General features: G+C 42.8%; 1 protein-coding gene across 1 annotated transcript in view; it reads right to left on the bottom strand.

Moving 5' to 3' along the window:
- Window positions 1-372: 372 nt before the first annotated feature.
- LOC111969077 (MAM domain-containing glycosylphosphatidylinositol anchor protein 1) overlaps window positions 373-17,540 on the bottom strand; it is a 308,744-nt gene continuing 291,576 nt past the window's right edge. The window contains exons 17-18 of the mRNA XM_070445289.1: window positions 13,646-13,754; window positions 373-6,438 (exon numbers count right to left, since the gene is read on the bottom strand). Coding sequence (XP_070301390.1) covers window positions 6,344-6,438; window positions 13,646-13,754 — 204 coding nt within the window. The 3' untranslated portion in view covers window positions 373-6,343. The remainder of the gene's footprint in view (window positions 6,439-13,645; window positions 13,755-17,540) is intronic.

Here is a 17,540-nt window from a genome sequence, read left to right as displayed (position 1 = left end):
AAACTGCATGACATGCGACAAGACATTTGAATAATGATTTGTGCTTGCTAATTGCTATAGGAATCTCATTTTGAAGTTTATTTGATATGCCAGGTGGAGACAACGCAGGTGTCTGTAATGCTACTTACAGCCACAGGATGTGAATGAGCTCTGATTACTAAATTCACTGTGATGCTGGTAATATGCAAGGCTTGAATACAAACTGGTGGATAGAGGATGGTGTGGGAGTTGGAATTCTGTGTTTTACACTGCATAGCAAGTCCCCAAGAGGTGTTTTTATGGTGAAATCATTATGTACGTGTGATGGTGACACAATGTGCGAGAACCCACTGTGTGTATTGGAAAAGATGACAAAAATCATCTCTTTTTGTTCTTTCATGATTATTTATTCATACATTTTGGAGTCATATTTCAAATATATTTTTCCTCTAAAATATTTCAGTACATGACAGAGAATATACAACACCCAGCACTGCTATACCGTTCTTCACGCGTTCACTAAGGTGCATATACACACACACCATCTTTGTCTCGGATCCTGCACAGCCAGGCAGGAGCTGTGAAGTTACTCTGACCAATCTGACTGCATTGGGGAGGGTTCAGTCATTTGGTTGCGCTCCAGATACACAGATCCTGCACAGGTCTGCGTAGATTATAGGATGATTACATCATGTTGATGTGGTTGATCAGARGTAAAAGACTTCTCCAGGCATTATAAAGATCTGGGGTGACTTTCCCAATAACATGGCGATAATCTTTAGCACTAAGATCATCCTAAATCCATAGGTAGGCAATGGACAAACAATGATTTTTGAATGCTAAAATTGTTTTTGGGAAACTTAGCCCTGCTCAAAATCACTGTATCCGGAACGCACCCTTTATGTGAGTGGACAAAGTGTCTGCACTGGCAGTGAGGCAGTGATGTGAAAACCTATACAGTAACAGTCAGTCGGTCCTGCTGTTGAATACGTAGAGCATCAATGGTGTGTGCCGGGATGTCTCTAATGGAAGAGGGGGTCGTTTTTAGTGACTGAGTGACTGGCCACCCCTTCTGAACATGGCCACAGATATTGCTTGGACACTACGCTAACTGGCTGAAGTGGTTTTCATGGATGGAAAGTCACCTCATGGAGGAATACCAGTTGTGAGGCACTTGCTTATTTGATCTCTAACCTGCATGTCGGGGGTCCTTTCTAACCTTCTTGTTTGAGACAGAGAACTACAAGGATATGATGGACAAAAGATGATAGATTGATAATCTACAACAAAACATTTTGATAGTACATACACTTGTAGTGGAGGTTTGAAAATGTTCAGCATGAACTGGGGACCCTTTAGGTGGTCAAGGGAAAACCTGGATCATGTAAAAACATCAGATAACTGGAGGTGTGGCAATGCCACATTTATTTACCAAATGCCCACTCTTTTCAGAAATCTTGGTTGTAGAATTCCTGAAATCAGAAGAGAATAAGCAGGGAGATAACTGGGAGATACCCGGGAACTGAACTCCCATTCGGTCTTGTATCCTAGAGGAATATATTGATAATCTACACCTTAAACCAGKCTGCAATAATAGAGTACGGTGTAGATTTTAGGACAACCTCAGCTAATGAGGGAGTGATGTGACAATCATGAAGTATTAAAAAACGAGCATTAGTACACAATGGGTGTCAAATGGCATACATTTCAAGACATTTAATTTCACATTAAAGTGCATGAAAAGCAGCACAATGAATTATACCTCAGACCGAACAGCTGCATACTCCTTTATGGACACAAGTGAATAGATTTAAAATGGCCAACTATTGGATATATCTGATTTGTCAACCCAAAATTGCCTCACTTTCAGGCATTTCATGGTTTCATTTGAAGTATGGAGGTTAGTTTAATTTCCAATTGATCTGGTGACAGTAAAGACAACCTAAGGTTAGGCTGTGTAACGTTTGTCAATATCAAAAATGTACAGCCAGCAGAGCATTGATCAATTATGGACTCAATTCATATAGGAGTTTTGGAAAGAAAGACCATGAATCCAAACAACTAAATATTACTACCAATACTGAAGGTCCGGTTCAGATCAATGGAGGCACTTCAACCATCATCTCATAAGATCAAAATTAATCATTTACAATTCTCCCCTCTACAATAAATATATTGGTTAATGCTTATTTCCCCAAAATAGTGTTCTTGCCCACATTTCATAGTATTCCTGCCCATTTCATAGTATTCCTACCCACATATTTCATTGACAAGGAATTCACCTGACTTTACAACAGTGTTAACGTTGAGAAGCATTCTATAGTAAAGAACACAGAAGACACAAAGATAAAATCTTATCCCATTAAATCTAATCCAAGTTTTATAGTTGGATTACTATTTCTGTGCTGTACCCTTTCTTCCATTGGGTATTTAACATGATCAGTCTAGGCCCTGGGCATTTCTATGCAGGTTACTCAACTGTAATAATTGTAATCAGTGTCAGCAATGTATTTGCAGTACTGTATAATATCTTTTGAAGTGGACCCTCCCACGCTCTCGCGAACACAGCAGCAGAGTACAGGTATAGTAGGATCCGGTTACATCTACACGTGTTGTGTTTCAAACGCTCAGTGTGTTGAGACTAATTGTAATGTTACACARACTGTAGGTCCTTAGCTACACATATATGATTATTGTGGAACTCCATTTAAAGAAGATGTTCATATTTTTTCTAGTAAAGTATGTGACCATGGACAGGAATGTGTGTGATCTCAAATTGATTTAGCTTGATGTTTTAGTCTTGGTTTGTAAAAAAAAAACATTTACGAAAATAAATACAAATAAAAGGGAAAACAATTGATTTTCCTTTTAAAACCACTACCTTCTTCATAATTGCCAAATACTCTAGATGTGTGAAGAAACCACAAATGAAATAAAACAACAAGTGAACATCAATTGCACCAAGCCTCTGGATTCTTTGGGGTCAATGTCATGTAGAACATGAGTTCAAATTTCCTAATGATACATTATCATTTAAAATCATGTGATAAAGTACTTTGATAATTATCTTTCAGTCGCATCTGATTCTGATGCATCATTGTTATGTCCTAAGTCAGGCATTGCCACCCTTCATATCTCCTGCCTATACTTACAGATAGTTGTAAATATACATTAAATATGGTAGTTAGCAAATGGTCAGCGCTTTGCCAAAAATGCTTACGAAATGCACAGCTTACTGGATAAAGGAGGTGGGAAATGGGTAGTCGGCAAGACAGTAACTGCTGTCATGTGGTACCGGAGTAATCGTAAACTCTGATAGAATCTTGGAACAAAAAAATAGCCCTAAATTGCCCACACGTCATAACTCCGAGCTTCCGATGTCCAAAGCTTCCAAGTGATGAATCAAGCACTCTTCTACCGAGTTTCCCAGTTGGATATTTCAGACTTTCTTGGTTGTGAGTAGCACATGAACACCACAGTTAACACAGAGCTGAGATAAGACACCTTACCCCCTGTGACACCATGTTGGCTCAAGACGTGACCTGAGATGCCAAAATTCCAACAACCGTTGGAGAGCATCTACGCTAAGACATGAGCTGCTGTTACATACATATGGGTGTTACAGTTAAAGTGAGCGAGCGAAGTGTACAAGCAAGCATGAGGTTAGGACCACACAAGATGGCTCCCATATCACAATGACATACATTTAATAAAACAATGTTTCTCATGTGCTTGCAATGCAGTATGGACCTAAGTTGCTATTACAATGTGACTATGAGGGATGTCAAAAAGACAGCCAAAATGCACTTGACATCTGATATCGAGTGTCCACACCCAATTTTTACCAAGTGCTTTAATTTAGGAAGATTATGGAAGCAAGTCTTAGAGGCACACAGTTTTATGTCCATGTTCTGTGTATGTATATGAACAAGGTTCCCTTGTTGAGAACTTTAAGTTGAAGGTGAGAGCTGAATTAAGTAATATCGGCAACCGATACGATAAAAAAAGCCTCATGCAGTAAATATACAACACTTATTTGGAGAAGACTGATGTAACAGTATCCCTGTATACCAAATCAACCCTTAGTCCCTCCTCCCATGCACTTGCGTAGATATGAAAGGATTGGACAGGTATAAGCAATATAGCAACAATTCCACCTGGCGTATCAGATGGTAAGATGGAGCTACCACCATCGTGCTTACACCTATCCAACCCTCTCAGATATACAAGTGCCTAGGGGTAGTATGTTGCGGTTTAGGATTCAGGGGACTTTTGGAAACTAATCTTGAGAGGAAGAACTTGCCAATTATATGTGTTCTGCATCATCAATTAGGTTATTTTGTTCTTAGATTGTGACCAATTACTTTAACTGAGATTCAATCCGATCGCGCATGGTCGACAATGCAGCTTTTAAAGGGGATTTCTGTTTGAATGGACATCTGAAGCATTTTCTGTGAGCGTGAACATTGACTTTAAAGGCTACGTTGTCAAGAATCTACGATCGGATTGAATCTGTACCTTTGTGCAACAATGTGCTTGGGGCTCATTGGATTCCCTACCTTAATTGGGCGAACAGGTGCATTTGCAAGATGTAGACTTTGATCAATCACGATGTGCTCGGGCTAACTATGTGAGCTGATAGTGAATGAGTATTGCTCCACACAGAAACACAATCATACTGTCACATGAGTAATCGTCTTAAATAAACTATGGTTACATCGAAGACATTCAACCTTGATCGGCTGATACAGTTGTAGTAGGACATTGGACCTGCTGCCTTCCAAATGTTGTCGATTTTCAGTTGATTCAGTTATTTCTCTAGAATCCTATACATGACATTCATCATCGGAAACCTGTGAAATAGAATCCATCTATCGGATCTGCACCCCCCCCCCACCTTACCCTGTTGGTCCTTTTCTTGGATTTTGACGCCCTGCCCCCAATATACTACATCCATGCCTCATTTAAATAATGCGTATCGACGTGGTTGGCATAATTGATTTCAATCACGCTCCACCTCCACTTTCTCCTTGTACAGGAAGCAGGAGGTCCATTGTCTGTAGACCGCAGGAAGTCCGAGAGATGCTGTTACTGGCTGGACTTTGAAGATAGGGGATGTGGCTGGCTAGGGTGAGTGAGTAGGGGAGGCTAGTCATAGTCTCTGTCAAGTCGTTATTTGGGGTGGAGAGTGGGGTGGTGGGCATAATGGAGGTGACTGGCCCATCCCTGCCACGAGTGGGCTATAGGCGAAGGGTGTCATAGGTACCAACCAACACATCCACACCCATCTCTTCCACATAAATGTCACCACTCCCTTCTTTTCACATCCGCCCCCCAAAAAACCATAAGAACACAAACAGTTCGATTGAGACGACATACAGCAACAACACACGGAGGAAAACCCCAAATAAAAGGGAGTAGATTGTATAAATTTGTGCTTCTGTAGTTTTGCTTTGTCGTAGCCTGTAACGTTGCTCATGTCCATGAGTGTTTTTCTGAATGTTTTAATTATTTAAACTTTTGTAATATATCATATATAGAGAAATGTACACGTACGATCCAACACAAGTCATCTACGGCCATGACCGGTAGAGGAGAGGCAAGTGGGAACTCCTTCTCTGCTTCCTTCCTTCCTAGCCTCCTTAGTCTGTCAGTCACTCAGTCTGCTGTGATCGGCAGCTCCCTGGCGCCCAACCCAAGAAGGCGAGGGGGAGGGTTCAATAAGGAGGGGGGGAACCCCCCTACCCTTGTCATCCTATTATTCTCAACCCCTCCCCCCACCCATCCTTTCCCTTTTTTCCTCAGGTTCTTCATCATCTTTGGTAGAGTGTCCGACACTTTGGTGTGTCAGGGATACGGGTGGTCGCCGGGGGGGGGGTTGGAAAGAGTAAAGGGGGGTGACGGAAGAGTGTGTGAGAGTGAATAGAAGAATGAAGTGTGTCTGCTGTGAGGGGTTGGATTGAGTGATATTGGGTGTCAAAGGTCAGGTCATTGAGTTTGCGACTTTGCCTCGGTTAAAAATAGTGTGATTGGTTGAAAGAGAGAATGGCTGGAAAACACAGCCACGTACGACTGTAAAGGGGTGAGTGTGGAAAAGGAGAATGATACAGAGAGAGAAAGAGAGAGAGAGTCAATCAAACGACAGTCAATTACAAGCATAGCCAAGGTGTAATGGGAGAAGTGAAGCATGGATAGTCATCGAAAACAGGGCTGGAGATGAAAACTAAAAAGTGGATGGAGAAGGTGAGAGGAAGAAGGGAGGGGAGTGGGGAGAGGTAGCGAGGGACACAGGGAGAGAAGAAGAGAGCGCAAGTCTGGGCAGTAGCCTGTCTCGGCAGACAGGGGACGCTGTGCGTTGTGCTCATCATCTGTAGAGCAGCAGTAGATATGAGCAGAGGGCGAAGGTCAGTGAGGCGACCAATGGGAGCGAGCGCAGACCTGGGGCTCCCCCAATCAGAACTGTGGAAAACACAAACAGAACAAACTGAATGGTCTGAGCTCAATAGGCTATTGTCCACAACCCACAAGTCACATTGATAAAAAGAGATGAAAATGTGAAACATCTTGAGATTTAGTTAAATGTACAATACTTTTATCTAGTCTAGTAACCCATATTTAAAAAATGTATGGGAGACCTTTAACAGTAAAGCAATCCCTAGATCTTATGAAGAGAGAAAGAGTGGAGGGATATGGCACTAAAAACCTGAGAATGGCATAAGGGAGTAATGTATTTTATCACTTCAGAGGCAGGGTTCACAATGGAGATTGGATGTGTGTCATAAGTGCTTTGAGATAGCATATGAGAGACGAGTTGCTCCTTGATGTCATCATCAAACTGCTCGCCTCTCGCCTCTTGTTCGACATGAAGATCTCTAAACCGAGCCGAATCAAAGAATAGATTGTGTGTTCGACAGGGAATTTGAAGCTCATAGGACAGTTGGTGTACTGTGTTTTTATTTAAATGTATGCAATGTCACTGGCCATTTCCGAATACCCATACTTGTGTCCTAAACAGTAGGCCGTTTGAGTATGCGAAATAATTAGTTTAATAGTATGCAATTATTTTGAAAATCTAGTATACTTTAAATGCCCAGATGTCATACTCCACTGGATGTGCTACCGAAATCAACGAATAGTGGGACACAGCACAATCACATGACGCATTCTCAGTATGCGAAAATATAATATTTAATAGTATGCAACGTTTAGAAAATCGAGTATGGTTTAAATGCCAGGATGTTAAAATCATATTGGCGTTTCATCTAGTAGAATATGTTGCACACTTTTCCACAATGCATTGGAAGAGGTAGACTGCAAGTGATTGGCTACGTGAAGAGAACTAGGGCCTAACAACAAAACTAAGCTTCTGCAGTCTTGTAAAAAGTCGTTTTTTTTCTCATTAAAATGATCACGGGTATCGTAGGCTACATCTTTGAAAACAGAAATCTTTAAAAATATATATCTAAAGTGGATTTCTGTTTTCTCACGGAAAAGTGTTTATTGTTCTCTTGGCCTTCATCTGAGGTTTTAAACTAAATACTAAACCATCTTTTGACTCGTGAATGTGTCTGAACCGGGGACTCGGTATGTGGCTGCATTACTGATGTCATGTTAATCAGGCCTTTTGATTTGAACACATGGAATGTTTTCCTTTTGTAGGTTAGGCTACATATTACATTTTTGAATGTATGTATCAAGCCTCAACATTCATTCTGATCGCGTTCCCAATGATCAGTGCTTTAGTTTATGTTCCTGTCCAGCGGTTCTGGATTTGTGATGCAACCGTCTGCCCACGTTTGTCTGTGCAATAGCCTTTTGATTTGAACATTTGATTTAATTCATATATGCTACGGCACTTTGGTTTCACTAAGAAATATTTTGAAATGGAACCAAATGATCTGTTCTGTCTTCAAACCTTTTTAAAAAGGAAAGATGGGCTACTACAGTATAGCTTGAATGTGATATCTGCCTATACCCTGAGTAGGCATATAACTCCATTCCTATTCCATTCATAGTTTAGAGAAAATTAATCAAATTGGAAATGAGCTGTTATAAGCCGCTTAATACGATGCATGCGTGTTGAATTTGGAAAAATCCACCCGCACGCCCCATCTACTCAGCCAATCAGGAGCTGCTACTGCGTTGCGGCCATGGCATATTGCATACTTTTTACTAAACGGTATGTGTTAAATAGTATGCGACGATGAGTAAATAGTATGCAGTGTATGTATGCAATACGCTAGTATGGGTATTCGGACACGGCCATTGTGTTTTCTTGTACTCATYTGAAACAGCATCACAAAGCACCTGTACATGAGACATCTGCGACCCTTCCTCTCCTTTTGTCGAAGTGCATGCAAACACAGATGCGCGCACACACACACACTAATTGCATACACAACACCCACCCCCCACCCACCCACAGTCACTGCACTTACACAAAGTCAACAGCGCATTACGCATGTAAGCCGTGGAATGAGTTTCATAAATAAAGAGTAAGGCAGGTATTGTATTTAAGAAATCAATATACATTTGTATTAGGGGGCTTCTCTCGCTGGCAGAAAATCTATGTATTCATAATCAAGCTTTTTATTCCTCCCGTCCTCTCCCATAGAGAACAAGTTAAGTGCAAGTGCCTGGCACAGGGGCCGGCCCTGATTTCTCTCTCAAGGATCTTTGAAGGGGGTGAAGCAAAAAAAGTTTGGTTGGGGGTTGGCGATGGATAAAATATCTGTGGCTGTATGTATCAAAGGTCTTTGAATAGGAGTGCTTATTCTAGGATCAGTTTAGCCTTTTATATCATGTGGAAATAAGGAGTCGGGGGACCCGAGCCTAGATCAGCACTCCAACTCTGAAAGCTTTGTGAATGTGCTCTGTTGTTTTCTTATGGTGTGTATGGGAGGGGGCCAACACAGTTCAGCTGAATTCTGATAAATGCAACAGCTTGAAACTGTCCTCCATGTTCCAATGTCTGGGCTTCAACTTCAACTTGCACATCCAAGAACATCCAACCCACACTAAATGGACTACCAGAGATATGGGAGTCGGCCTAAGACCAGACCTGGGTTCAAATACAAATATAATATTTTCAAATACAGATATTTAAATACTCCATGCATTTGAACACAGGTATGTTTGGTCCTAGGGGCATGTGTAATGTATTTGGAAACACGTATTTTAAAATAGTATTCATAGGAAAATAGAAGTAGTTGATTTGGCCATATTATTTGAAAATACTCAAATACACAGAAAATAAGTAGTTAAAATACAAATACTTAATAACCACGCGTTTGAACCCAAGTCTGCCCATGACTGCAAAGTCAACTCCAGTCAATCGGCACGTGCTCTTATAGGGAACAATTAAATACAATATTTGTCTTTCTTTTTCCCTGCATGGTGTATGTGCTCTATTGTTCTCATATTGTGTTTCCTAACTATATTTGTATTGAATACTTTTGTAGCTGCTGCACAGTTTGTGAGGAGAGCTTGCAAATAAGCATGTCATTGTACTGTGCTGTGCAATACACTGTATCTTGTGCATATGCCCATATGCATATGTATACTTTTCGCAATTTCAACAACTGTGTGGGACCACCAGGGATCTGGAAGTGTTGCATCCCACACAGGGTGATCGAGGGGATAGAGAACCAGGGGGTCTGGAGCTAAAACGCGGAGACTTGAGTCATCGCCGACGTGGGATCCAGACAGTATCGAAAGCCACCCCTTACAGGATCAAAAGAAGGGGAGTGGAACAAAGGAAGGAAAGGAGGGAGGAAAGTGAACGGCGTGCAGTGCAACAATTCCCTTGTCGAACTCACCCATAGCTAAGACACGTACACATGCATGGAAATGTGCACACGCAGACACACACACACTTACATAGACAGGCAAGCAGGCAGGCACCTACACACACACACATTTTCTGTTATACACAAGCAAACACACACACACACCACTCTCTCTCTCTGTCTGTCTCTCAAACCACACACACACACACACACACACACACACACACACACACACACACACACACACACACACACACACAACACACCACACACACACACACACACACACACACACACACAACACACACACACACACCACACACCTCCTCTCTGTCTGTCTCTCAACACACACACACACACACACACACACACACACACACACACACACACACACACACACACACACACACACACACACACACACACACACACACACTTCAGCCCCAGAGCCAGTTCCAGTCATTCTATGATTATGAATGTGAGTGTTAGTTGAACACAACATGTCAGAGCAATCATCATTAATTTTAGGAGAGCCACACGGTTCCGCCAGCCTGTGCTACACCCATCAGACAGTGCCAGTGAGTAAGAAAAACAAAGTAGAACAACCACGACATGTAAACGGACGACAGGGCAAAGGTACATCCAATGGTGCCTTTTATGAAAGTCCACTAATGGGTGGAATAAAGAGTCAGACACTTTGTTCATAAAATGTTAATTGTTGTCTCCTGTGGTGTGTGTGTGTGTTAGTGTGTTGTGGGGGGTGTGTGTGTGGGTGTGGTGGTTATATGCGGCTAAATCAGTTTGAGGTGTGTGTGGTGTGGGCGCGGCTGTTGGCAGAGGTGTGTGCAAAGTGTTCATGGATGTGTTTGCGGAGAGGATTGGGGTGTCTGAGGGACAGCCGTAAGCGACCCTGCCCACAATCCGCAAATGGCTATCTCCTCATATTGCCGGCACGCCTCCAGTGAATCTGTCTGTACATAGTGCACTACTAGCTTTGACAGGGTAGCAAATACAAGATACTGGAGTAAAAGTAGTGCACTAAATATCCTATAGGCGCGTTAGGTGATACCAGGTGCCACATTTAGAAGGCGCCGACGCCGGAGTCTGGTGTATTCGCCTGCTGGTTACATTAACAGACATTGGAGCACATCATCCATATAGTGTAGACAAAAAGACACCTGGGAGGTTGCCGCCACATGATGCACACCCTCATACTGGCACACTAACATACAGATTCTAGACCTGCATTATACACCACACACACCACACCCCCCCCCCCCACCACCACCACACACACACACACACACACACACACACACACACACACACACACAGAGAAAACAATCATACATTTATGAACAAAGTGTCTGACTCTTTATTCCACCCATTAGTGACTTTCATAAAAGGCACCATTGATGTACAGTAATCGGTTATGTCTGCTTTGAAATGTTCTATGCTATAACACAACTATCACACTGGCTGGCTCATCACTAGTCTTGTAAATTAAATCATGCAGAAACCAGTTGGTTATTACAGGTTAATACTAATGTTTGTGGGGCAAACAATATGTGCCAGGTTCTCAGACACAGATTTAGCATGGACTAAAAAMTATTTTAGTACAGGACTAGGCTAATTATGTGTTTGGTAAAACTGGCCCCATATAAATAGAGCATCTCAATTGAACACGTTTCATAGTCGAGGATTACGCTTAATCTATGTTTGGGAAACAGGCCTATATTGTTTTACCCACATACATTATTCCTCATCGTTGTGTCTGCTAATACATAGAGGTGACCCAGGTGTGCGGGCTGGGTCTTTCCTCTACCCAATCTCCTCTAACCAATAATTACCCATCTGTCTCGGCTAGCTGTCTTGTGCAGCGCTGCATCGGCCCCACAGGCTAGCGTAGCCTGGCTTCCTGTTTACACCCTCCATCAATAATTCACTGTATTACATTAGGATCCCCGCTAGCTCTCGGCTCTTTCGTTGCTTTTGCTGCTTTCTCAGATGAGTTTTWTTTTTTGGGGGGGGGGGGGCAAAGGGTTTTTCTCGTTAATTATTTACCGACACACCAACGTCTCCTGATTTGTTTAGCCTTGTTTTGTTTTTGCGGTCATTTTCGTGGGGGAAAGTGAGCAGAAAGGGATGATGTCTCGGGGGTTGAGTTGATTGTCTTGGCCTGTTGCTTTTGGTAAGAAAGAAGAGGTTTGTAATGTTTTGGAGGCCTCTTGACTTGCCTAAGTTATAGTACCTCCCAATTTGATCTGTGGGGGAGTGCAGGTGCCTTCAGTTAGGTTGGAATTACAGGGGTACACTCCCACAACAAAGTAGGGCACTCCCATAACTGTTGAAAATGACGTAGGCACCCTCAGGAGTTGTAACAATACACAAATACCAACACTGTACCAGATAATTTTCTTGGGAACACCCCCCAATTGTAGTCTGATTACCTTGATCCCTCGATACAGCAAGTACATTAAGATAGTAAAGTAGCTTTATCTTGAATCATTTACCATTTCCTAAGATCCCCCATTAATTTACAAACACAACGTTTATGGTTTTCTATCAGTGGGTGGAAAGAAATATTGAGGGGTGTGACTCTACAAACTGACTATCTGCTGCAATATTTCCCAGAATGCACTTGAAGTCAGGGGGAGCTACAAATCAGATTAGTGACGGCTTGATTCAATCACTGTTGTCAGTGGTGGTCAACGGCCACAATTATACATTGACAGTGACGCTTTCTCACTTAGAGGTAAGTAATTGTCAATAGAAGCCATCGTGTGGAGTTGTTCAATTGTGGCTGTCCATACATTGGCGATGAAAAGCTCTTTCAATTATGGGCAGTGCTATGGTCAGTGATCTATGGAGCCACTGCATGGAGACTGGTGTGGGTAACTTGTAGGAATCCTATAGCAGTGTCAGTATGAGTGAATGAAGGTCAAGAGCTTTCGGCCTTGCGATGTGGAAGTGAATTTTTGTGAGTCGTCAGTATTTTGTCTTGATGAAATCCCAGTTCCAGAGAACGAGTTGCCACTCTTCCAGAGTCCAATGGCGGCAAGCTTTACACCACTCCAGCCAACGCTTGGCATTGCACATGGTGATCTTAGGCTGCTCGGCCAAGGAAACCCATTTCACGAAGCTCCCGACGAAAACGTATTGTCCTGATTGCAACCATGGACAGATCATTTTTATGCACTCGGTGGTCCCGTTCTGTGTGGCCTACCACTTCGTGGCTGAGCTGTTGTTGCTCCTAGACGTCTCCACTACAGTTGACCGGGGCAGCACTTACAGTTACAGTTTAGCAGGGCAGAAATTTGATGAACTGACTTGTTGGAAAGGTGGCATCCTATGACGGTCCCACTTTGAATGTCACTGAGCTCTTCAGTAAGGCCATTATATTGCCAATGTTTGTCTATGGAAATTGCATGGCTGTGTGCTCGATTGTATACACCTGTCAGCAACGCGTGTGGGTGAAATAGTCAAATCCACTTATTTGAATGAGTGTCCACATACTTTGTATATATAGTGTACCTGCAGAACAGTAATGCTCCGGGGTCTTTCCTCTAGGTACAGATCTAGGATCAGTTTCCCCTCCTCCAATCCCCACCAATAGTGGAGGAAATATCCCATGTGGTCAGTTAGTATAGTATGCTGCTTGCAACACCAGGGTTGTGGGTTCAATTCCAACGGGGGACCAGTACGAAAAAAAAAGGTGGGGAGAAAGTATGAACATGTATGCATGCACTCTTCTGTAAGTTGCTCTGGATAGGAGCGTCTGCAAAATTACTAAAATGTAAATTAAATGCAAACTGATCCAAGACCAGCGTCTTGGATAAACTTCACCCTACAGTAACATTGTGACATACAGACAGTACCTGTGTTGGAGACAGAGTTCTCCTGCTTGCATTTCCCTTTGGTGACTGAGACATCATCGATGGCAATGTCCCCTTCATAGCCCGCTCCCCGAATAGCCTCAAACATCACCTGAACAGGGAAAAAGAAAAAAACTTGTATTTCCATAGAAAATAAACTTCCACTTGCTACTCAGGAGACGTACTTGAATGCTTCGGTTTTGTGACTTGTGTTTTGTGACTCGCATTGTGAATAGCACCAAAGTGGTGTTACAAATTGCCTCCAAGAATATGCAGACCTACAAGTGATTTATCACACTCAGAATACCGAATATGTTTTACATTTCAACACTTCCCAAAACACTTTCCTCCTTTATGCTATACTCCCAGTCGATATTCACATCATAAGAAGGAATTCCCCTAGATTACGCCACCATTGGCGTAATAGCCGTCTTGAAAAATAGCCAACTTCTTTGTTGATTTTTTTATTATACAGAAATAAAAAACTGTGCTGAAAAGCTGCTAATTTGTACAATGTACAGTACATCAAACCAGGTAAAAAATCCCAATCTCTAGTTTGCAACGCTCCCACATAGGGAAATAGAGCCTGCGACGATAGCCCTGTGACTTCAGGCTATTTGGTGTGAGAGTGTGAAATTGCGGTACCCGGTATCCGAATACACATAGCTATGTGTGTGGTAAGACACTTAACTTGTTTAGTATAGTCTGTTTGTAATTCCAGTCTGTAGTACTGGATTTAGTAATGAAGAATTGTAAAAGAGTGACAGAGTTCTCTCTAAGGCCATGATATGAGGCCATTTGAAAAAAAGGGAGGGGAAAGAACAAACGTCCTAAAATAAATCTAGGCCAGATATTGTGACGGAAGCAACGAGCAGTTGCTTATATCTCCTGGCCACCTGTTTGGAAAAGTTTACGTTCGGCTCGCCGTTTTTACCCAGAAGGCCTTGCTTTGGATTGACAGCTTAATTACTGTGGAAAGCTGCGTCCCCAAACCCCATCCCACCGAGCTAATCAAAGATGGAGTGTAATTCCATTTGGTGAAAAAAAAGAGGAAAAACACACCACCGCCACAACAACAAGGAACACACTTTCATCCGTAATGGCATTCAACTCAGACTGGAGGCTAATGCATTTGTAATCTTCCGCAATCATTCGCCATGGATATACAGTATCCATTTTTTGTCTTCTCGTTTCAATTAAGGAAGTGCTTGTTGCTTATGTTCAAAGTGCAACAAATTCCGTTATTATTTTCTACCAGGCAGTTTCCACGTGGCGTTTTCATATCACGATAGCACATTTGCTGTCCTTGTAAACCATGTTACGTGACGAAAGTCAAGTTGCTTGTGTGAGAGCGGAAAGTTGTGTGTGTGTGTGCGCTCATTCATGTTAGTGTATAGCCTCTTGACCCGTGGTTGACCAGGGACTCATTGATTACCCACTCAGCTCTCTGACCACTCTCTCTCCCTCTCCTTCTCCCAACATCTTCCTCCTCTTTCTTTCTCATTCTCTCTCTCTATTACTGAAAGAGAGCAAGAGAGAGCAATGAGAGAGTGAGAGAGAGTGAGAAAGAAAGCGAGAGAGGAGGAAGATGGGAGAAGGAGAGGGAGAGAGAGTGGTCAGAGAGCCGAGTAGGTAATAGAAGCTCTCTATTACTGAAAGAGAGAGAAAGAGAGAGCTTCTCCAATTACACACAAAGGGAAGGAGCCAAACAGGCGGACGGCGCATCTCTCTCTGCTATTCTCTAATTTAATCCTTGAATACACTCCTTTGAACGAGGGACTCCTTTGAATAAATAAAGAAAGCCTGGAGAGGAGGCTTTGACAGGGATGGAGGGAGTGGAGGGGTGGAGGAGTGAGACTATGATAGATGTGGCCAGTCTTCTCATTTGTGAGGAAGGTTGATTTGATTTGCTTGCTAGGAGGAACACGGGGGAACAAGGTATGAGGGGTGGCTAGGCTAATTGGCCAAAGGGCCGTGGCGGACGGGCGGTGTCAGGCGTAAGAGCCTGGTCACGATGTTCGATTATACTCAACAATATTAGACTCGCACTGTTATATATGCAGACACACACCGAAGGTGCGCACACACAAACACACACCTCCTAAATGTATTCTTTATCCTTGTGTGCATGTGTGTATGTGTGTTTGTGTCTGCAGCAGGCCAGCTCTTGCTATTAGTTATTATTTTTATTTATGTATTCACTTCCATGGCTCTTTCTTGTAAATCTCCTTGTCTAAAAGGCAGAGGCCAGTGTTTGCCGAAAGTGCAAGCCTGATTTATTATAGGGCAGAAGAGCATCACCTGGGGCTCTTAATACACATAAACACACACATGCGCACACACGCATACTTGTACACACACATGCACGAACACACTCAAATACACATGCACTATGGCCACGAGAGAGAGAGTGAGAGGTAGAAAGGAGAAGATTGAGGGAGACATGAGTAAAAGAGAAAGAGAAAGAGAAAGAGAGAAAGGGGGGTGAGAGGGAAGAAAGATAGAAAGAAAGCTGCCAAACCCTCATGAATTAAATGGTTAAAAAGCTGGATGTGTGTGTGTGTGTTAGTCGTTATTGATGTGTGTGTGGTTAGTCTTTGTGAAGTTTGGGGAGTGTGTGAGATTTTGCAAGCTGTGTGTATGTGTGCGTGTGTGTAAGTGTCTTAATTACTATGCTCTCCTCATTTTGTATTTTCCTGCTGGAGGTGATACATTTTTAGCAGTAGAACATGTTAAACCTCAAGGGAGTAAGGAAGAAAGGAAGCAAGGAAGGAAGGAAGGAAAGATGCATTTTAAAAGTATTTCAATGTGGCCCACTTTCTTTTTTATAACACCCATTAACAATGAGCTAATTACAAAATCGCCGCCATCCACTCACTTCAAACAATCCCCATTCTCTGCTACTCTCGTCCTGCCTCCCCCTGAGGGATCCGTCCCTATAATTCCCATAGTGCCTCTCTCACATCGCCGTGCCAACCTGTTCCTGGCCGTACCACTTCCTTTGACAGGAAGTACAGTGGGCGGCGTGAACGTGGTGTTTTGCCTCCACTTGTAACCTTTAATGTTGTGCATTGATCTGTGGCCCTGCACAGAATACGCCAGGGGGGAAACAGCCTGTAGAGAGCCCCGCTTTGAAGTGCTGTGTGTGTGTGTGTGTGTGAAAGAACGAAAGAGACAGAGGGGGGAGGGGGGGATGCACAAGAGAGAATAAGCTAGTAAGAGAGAAAGAGAAGCAAGCGAGAGAGAGGGGGTAAACATGCAGAAGAGAAAGCGAGTGAGAAAGAGAGAGGCAATAGAGAGCAAGCAAGAGAGAGAGTGAAAGTAAGAGAGAAAGAGAGGGAAAGTAAGAGAGTAAGAGAGAGTCAGAAAGAGAAAGAGGAGGGAGAGAACATACGCTACCCAGGACAGCGCAGTGCAGCATGGGAGAAATGTGTGTTGCCCTGTTTTCCAATAAACCCAGAGGCACATCATTGGGCTGCAGGAAGGAAGGAACACAGATGGCCTCTGGGTAATCGTCGTCTCAACCGGCCAAGATGTTTAGACAACTTTTCTCTTCGCATCTTCCTTCTTAAATGTTTTTATTTTTGATTGCGGTCGTTTCAAGACATTTTTTTCTGCTTGCAAGTTGCTTTGGGGAGTAACTTGTATTTTTAGCAATAGTCTTTTTGGTGAATCCTCGCTAACATCACGACTGTTTATTGAATGTGTAGTGACAAGCAGGTTGCGATTTAACACAACATCAAAAGATGTGCCGAAAGTGAATGGATCAGCCTAGTGTGATGCCAATTGTTCTTCATTTCTGTGCATAAGTAGGCAACCATAGCCATGACAGAGATGAGCAGTAGTTGAAGACAGTACATGCCAGCTAGGTCCTAATCTCTTGCCTGCAGTAATGACC

The sequence above is a fragment of the Salvelinus sp. IW2-2015 genome, linkage group LG10, assembly GCF_002910315.2.
Source record: "Salvelinus sp. IW2-2015 linkage group LG10, ASM291031v2, whole genome shotgun sequence".
Classification (NCBI taxonomy): Eukaryota; Metazoa; Chordata; class Actinopteri; order Salmoniformes; family Salmonidae; genus Salvelinus; species Salvelinus sp. IW2-2015.
Note: the sequence above shows the minus strand (reverse complement) of the source record. Positions and strands in the feature narration are given on the sequence as shown.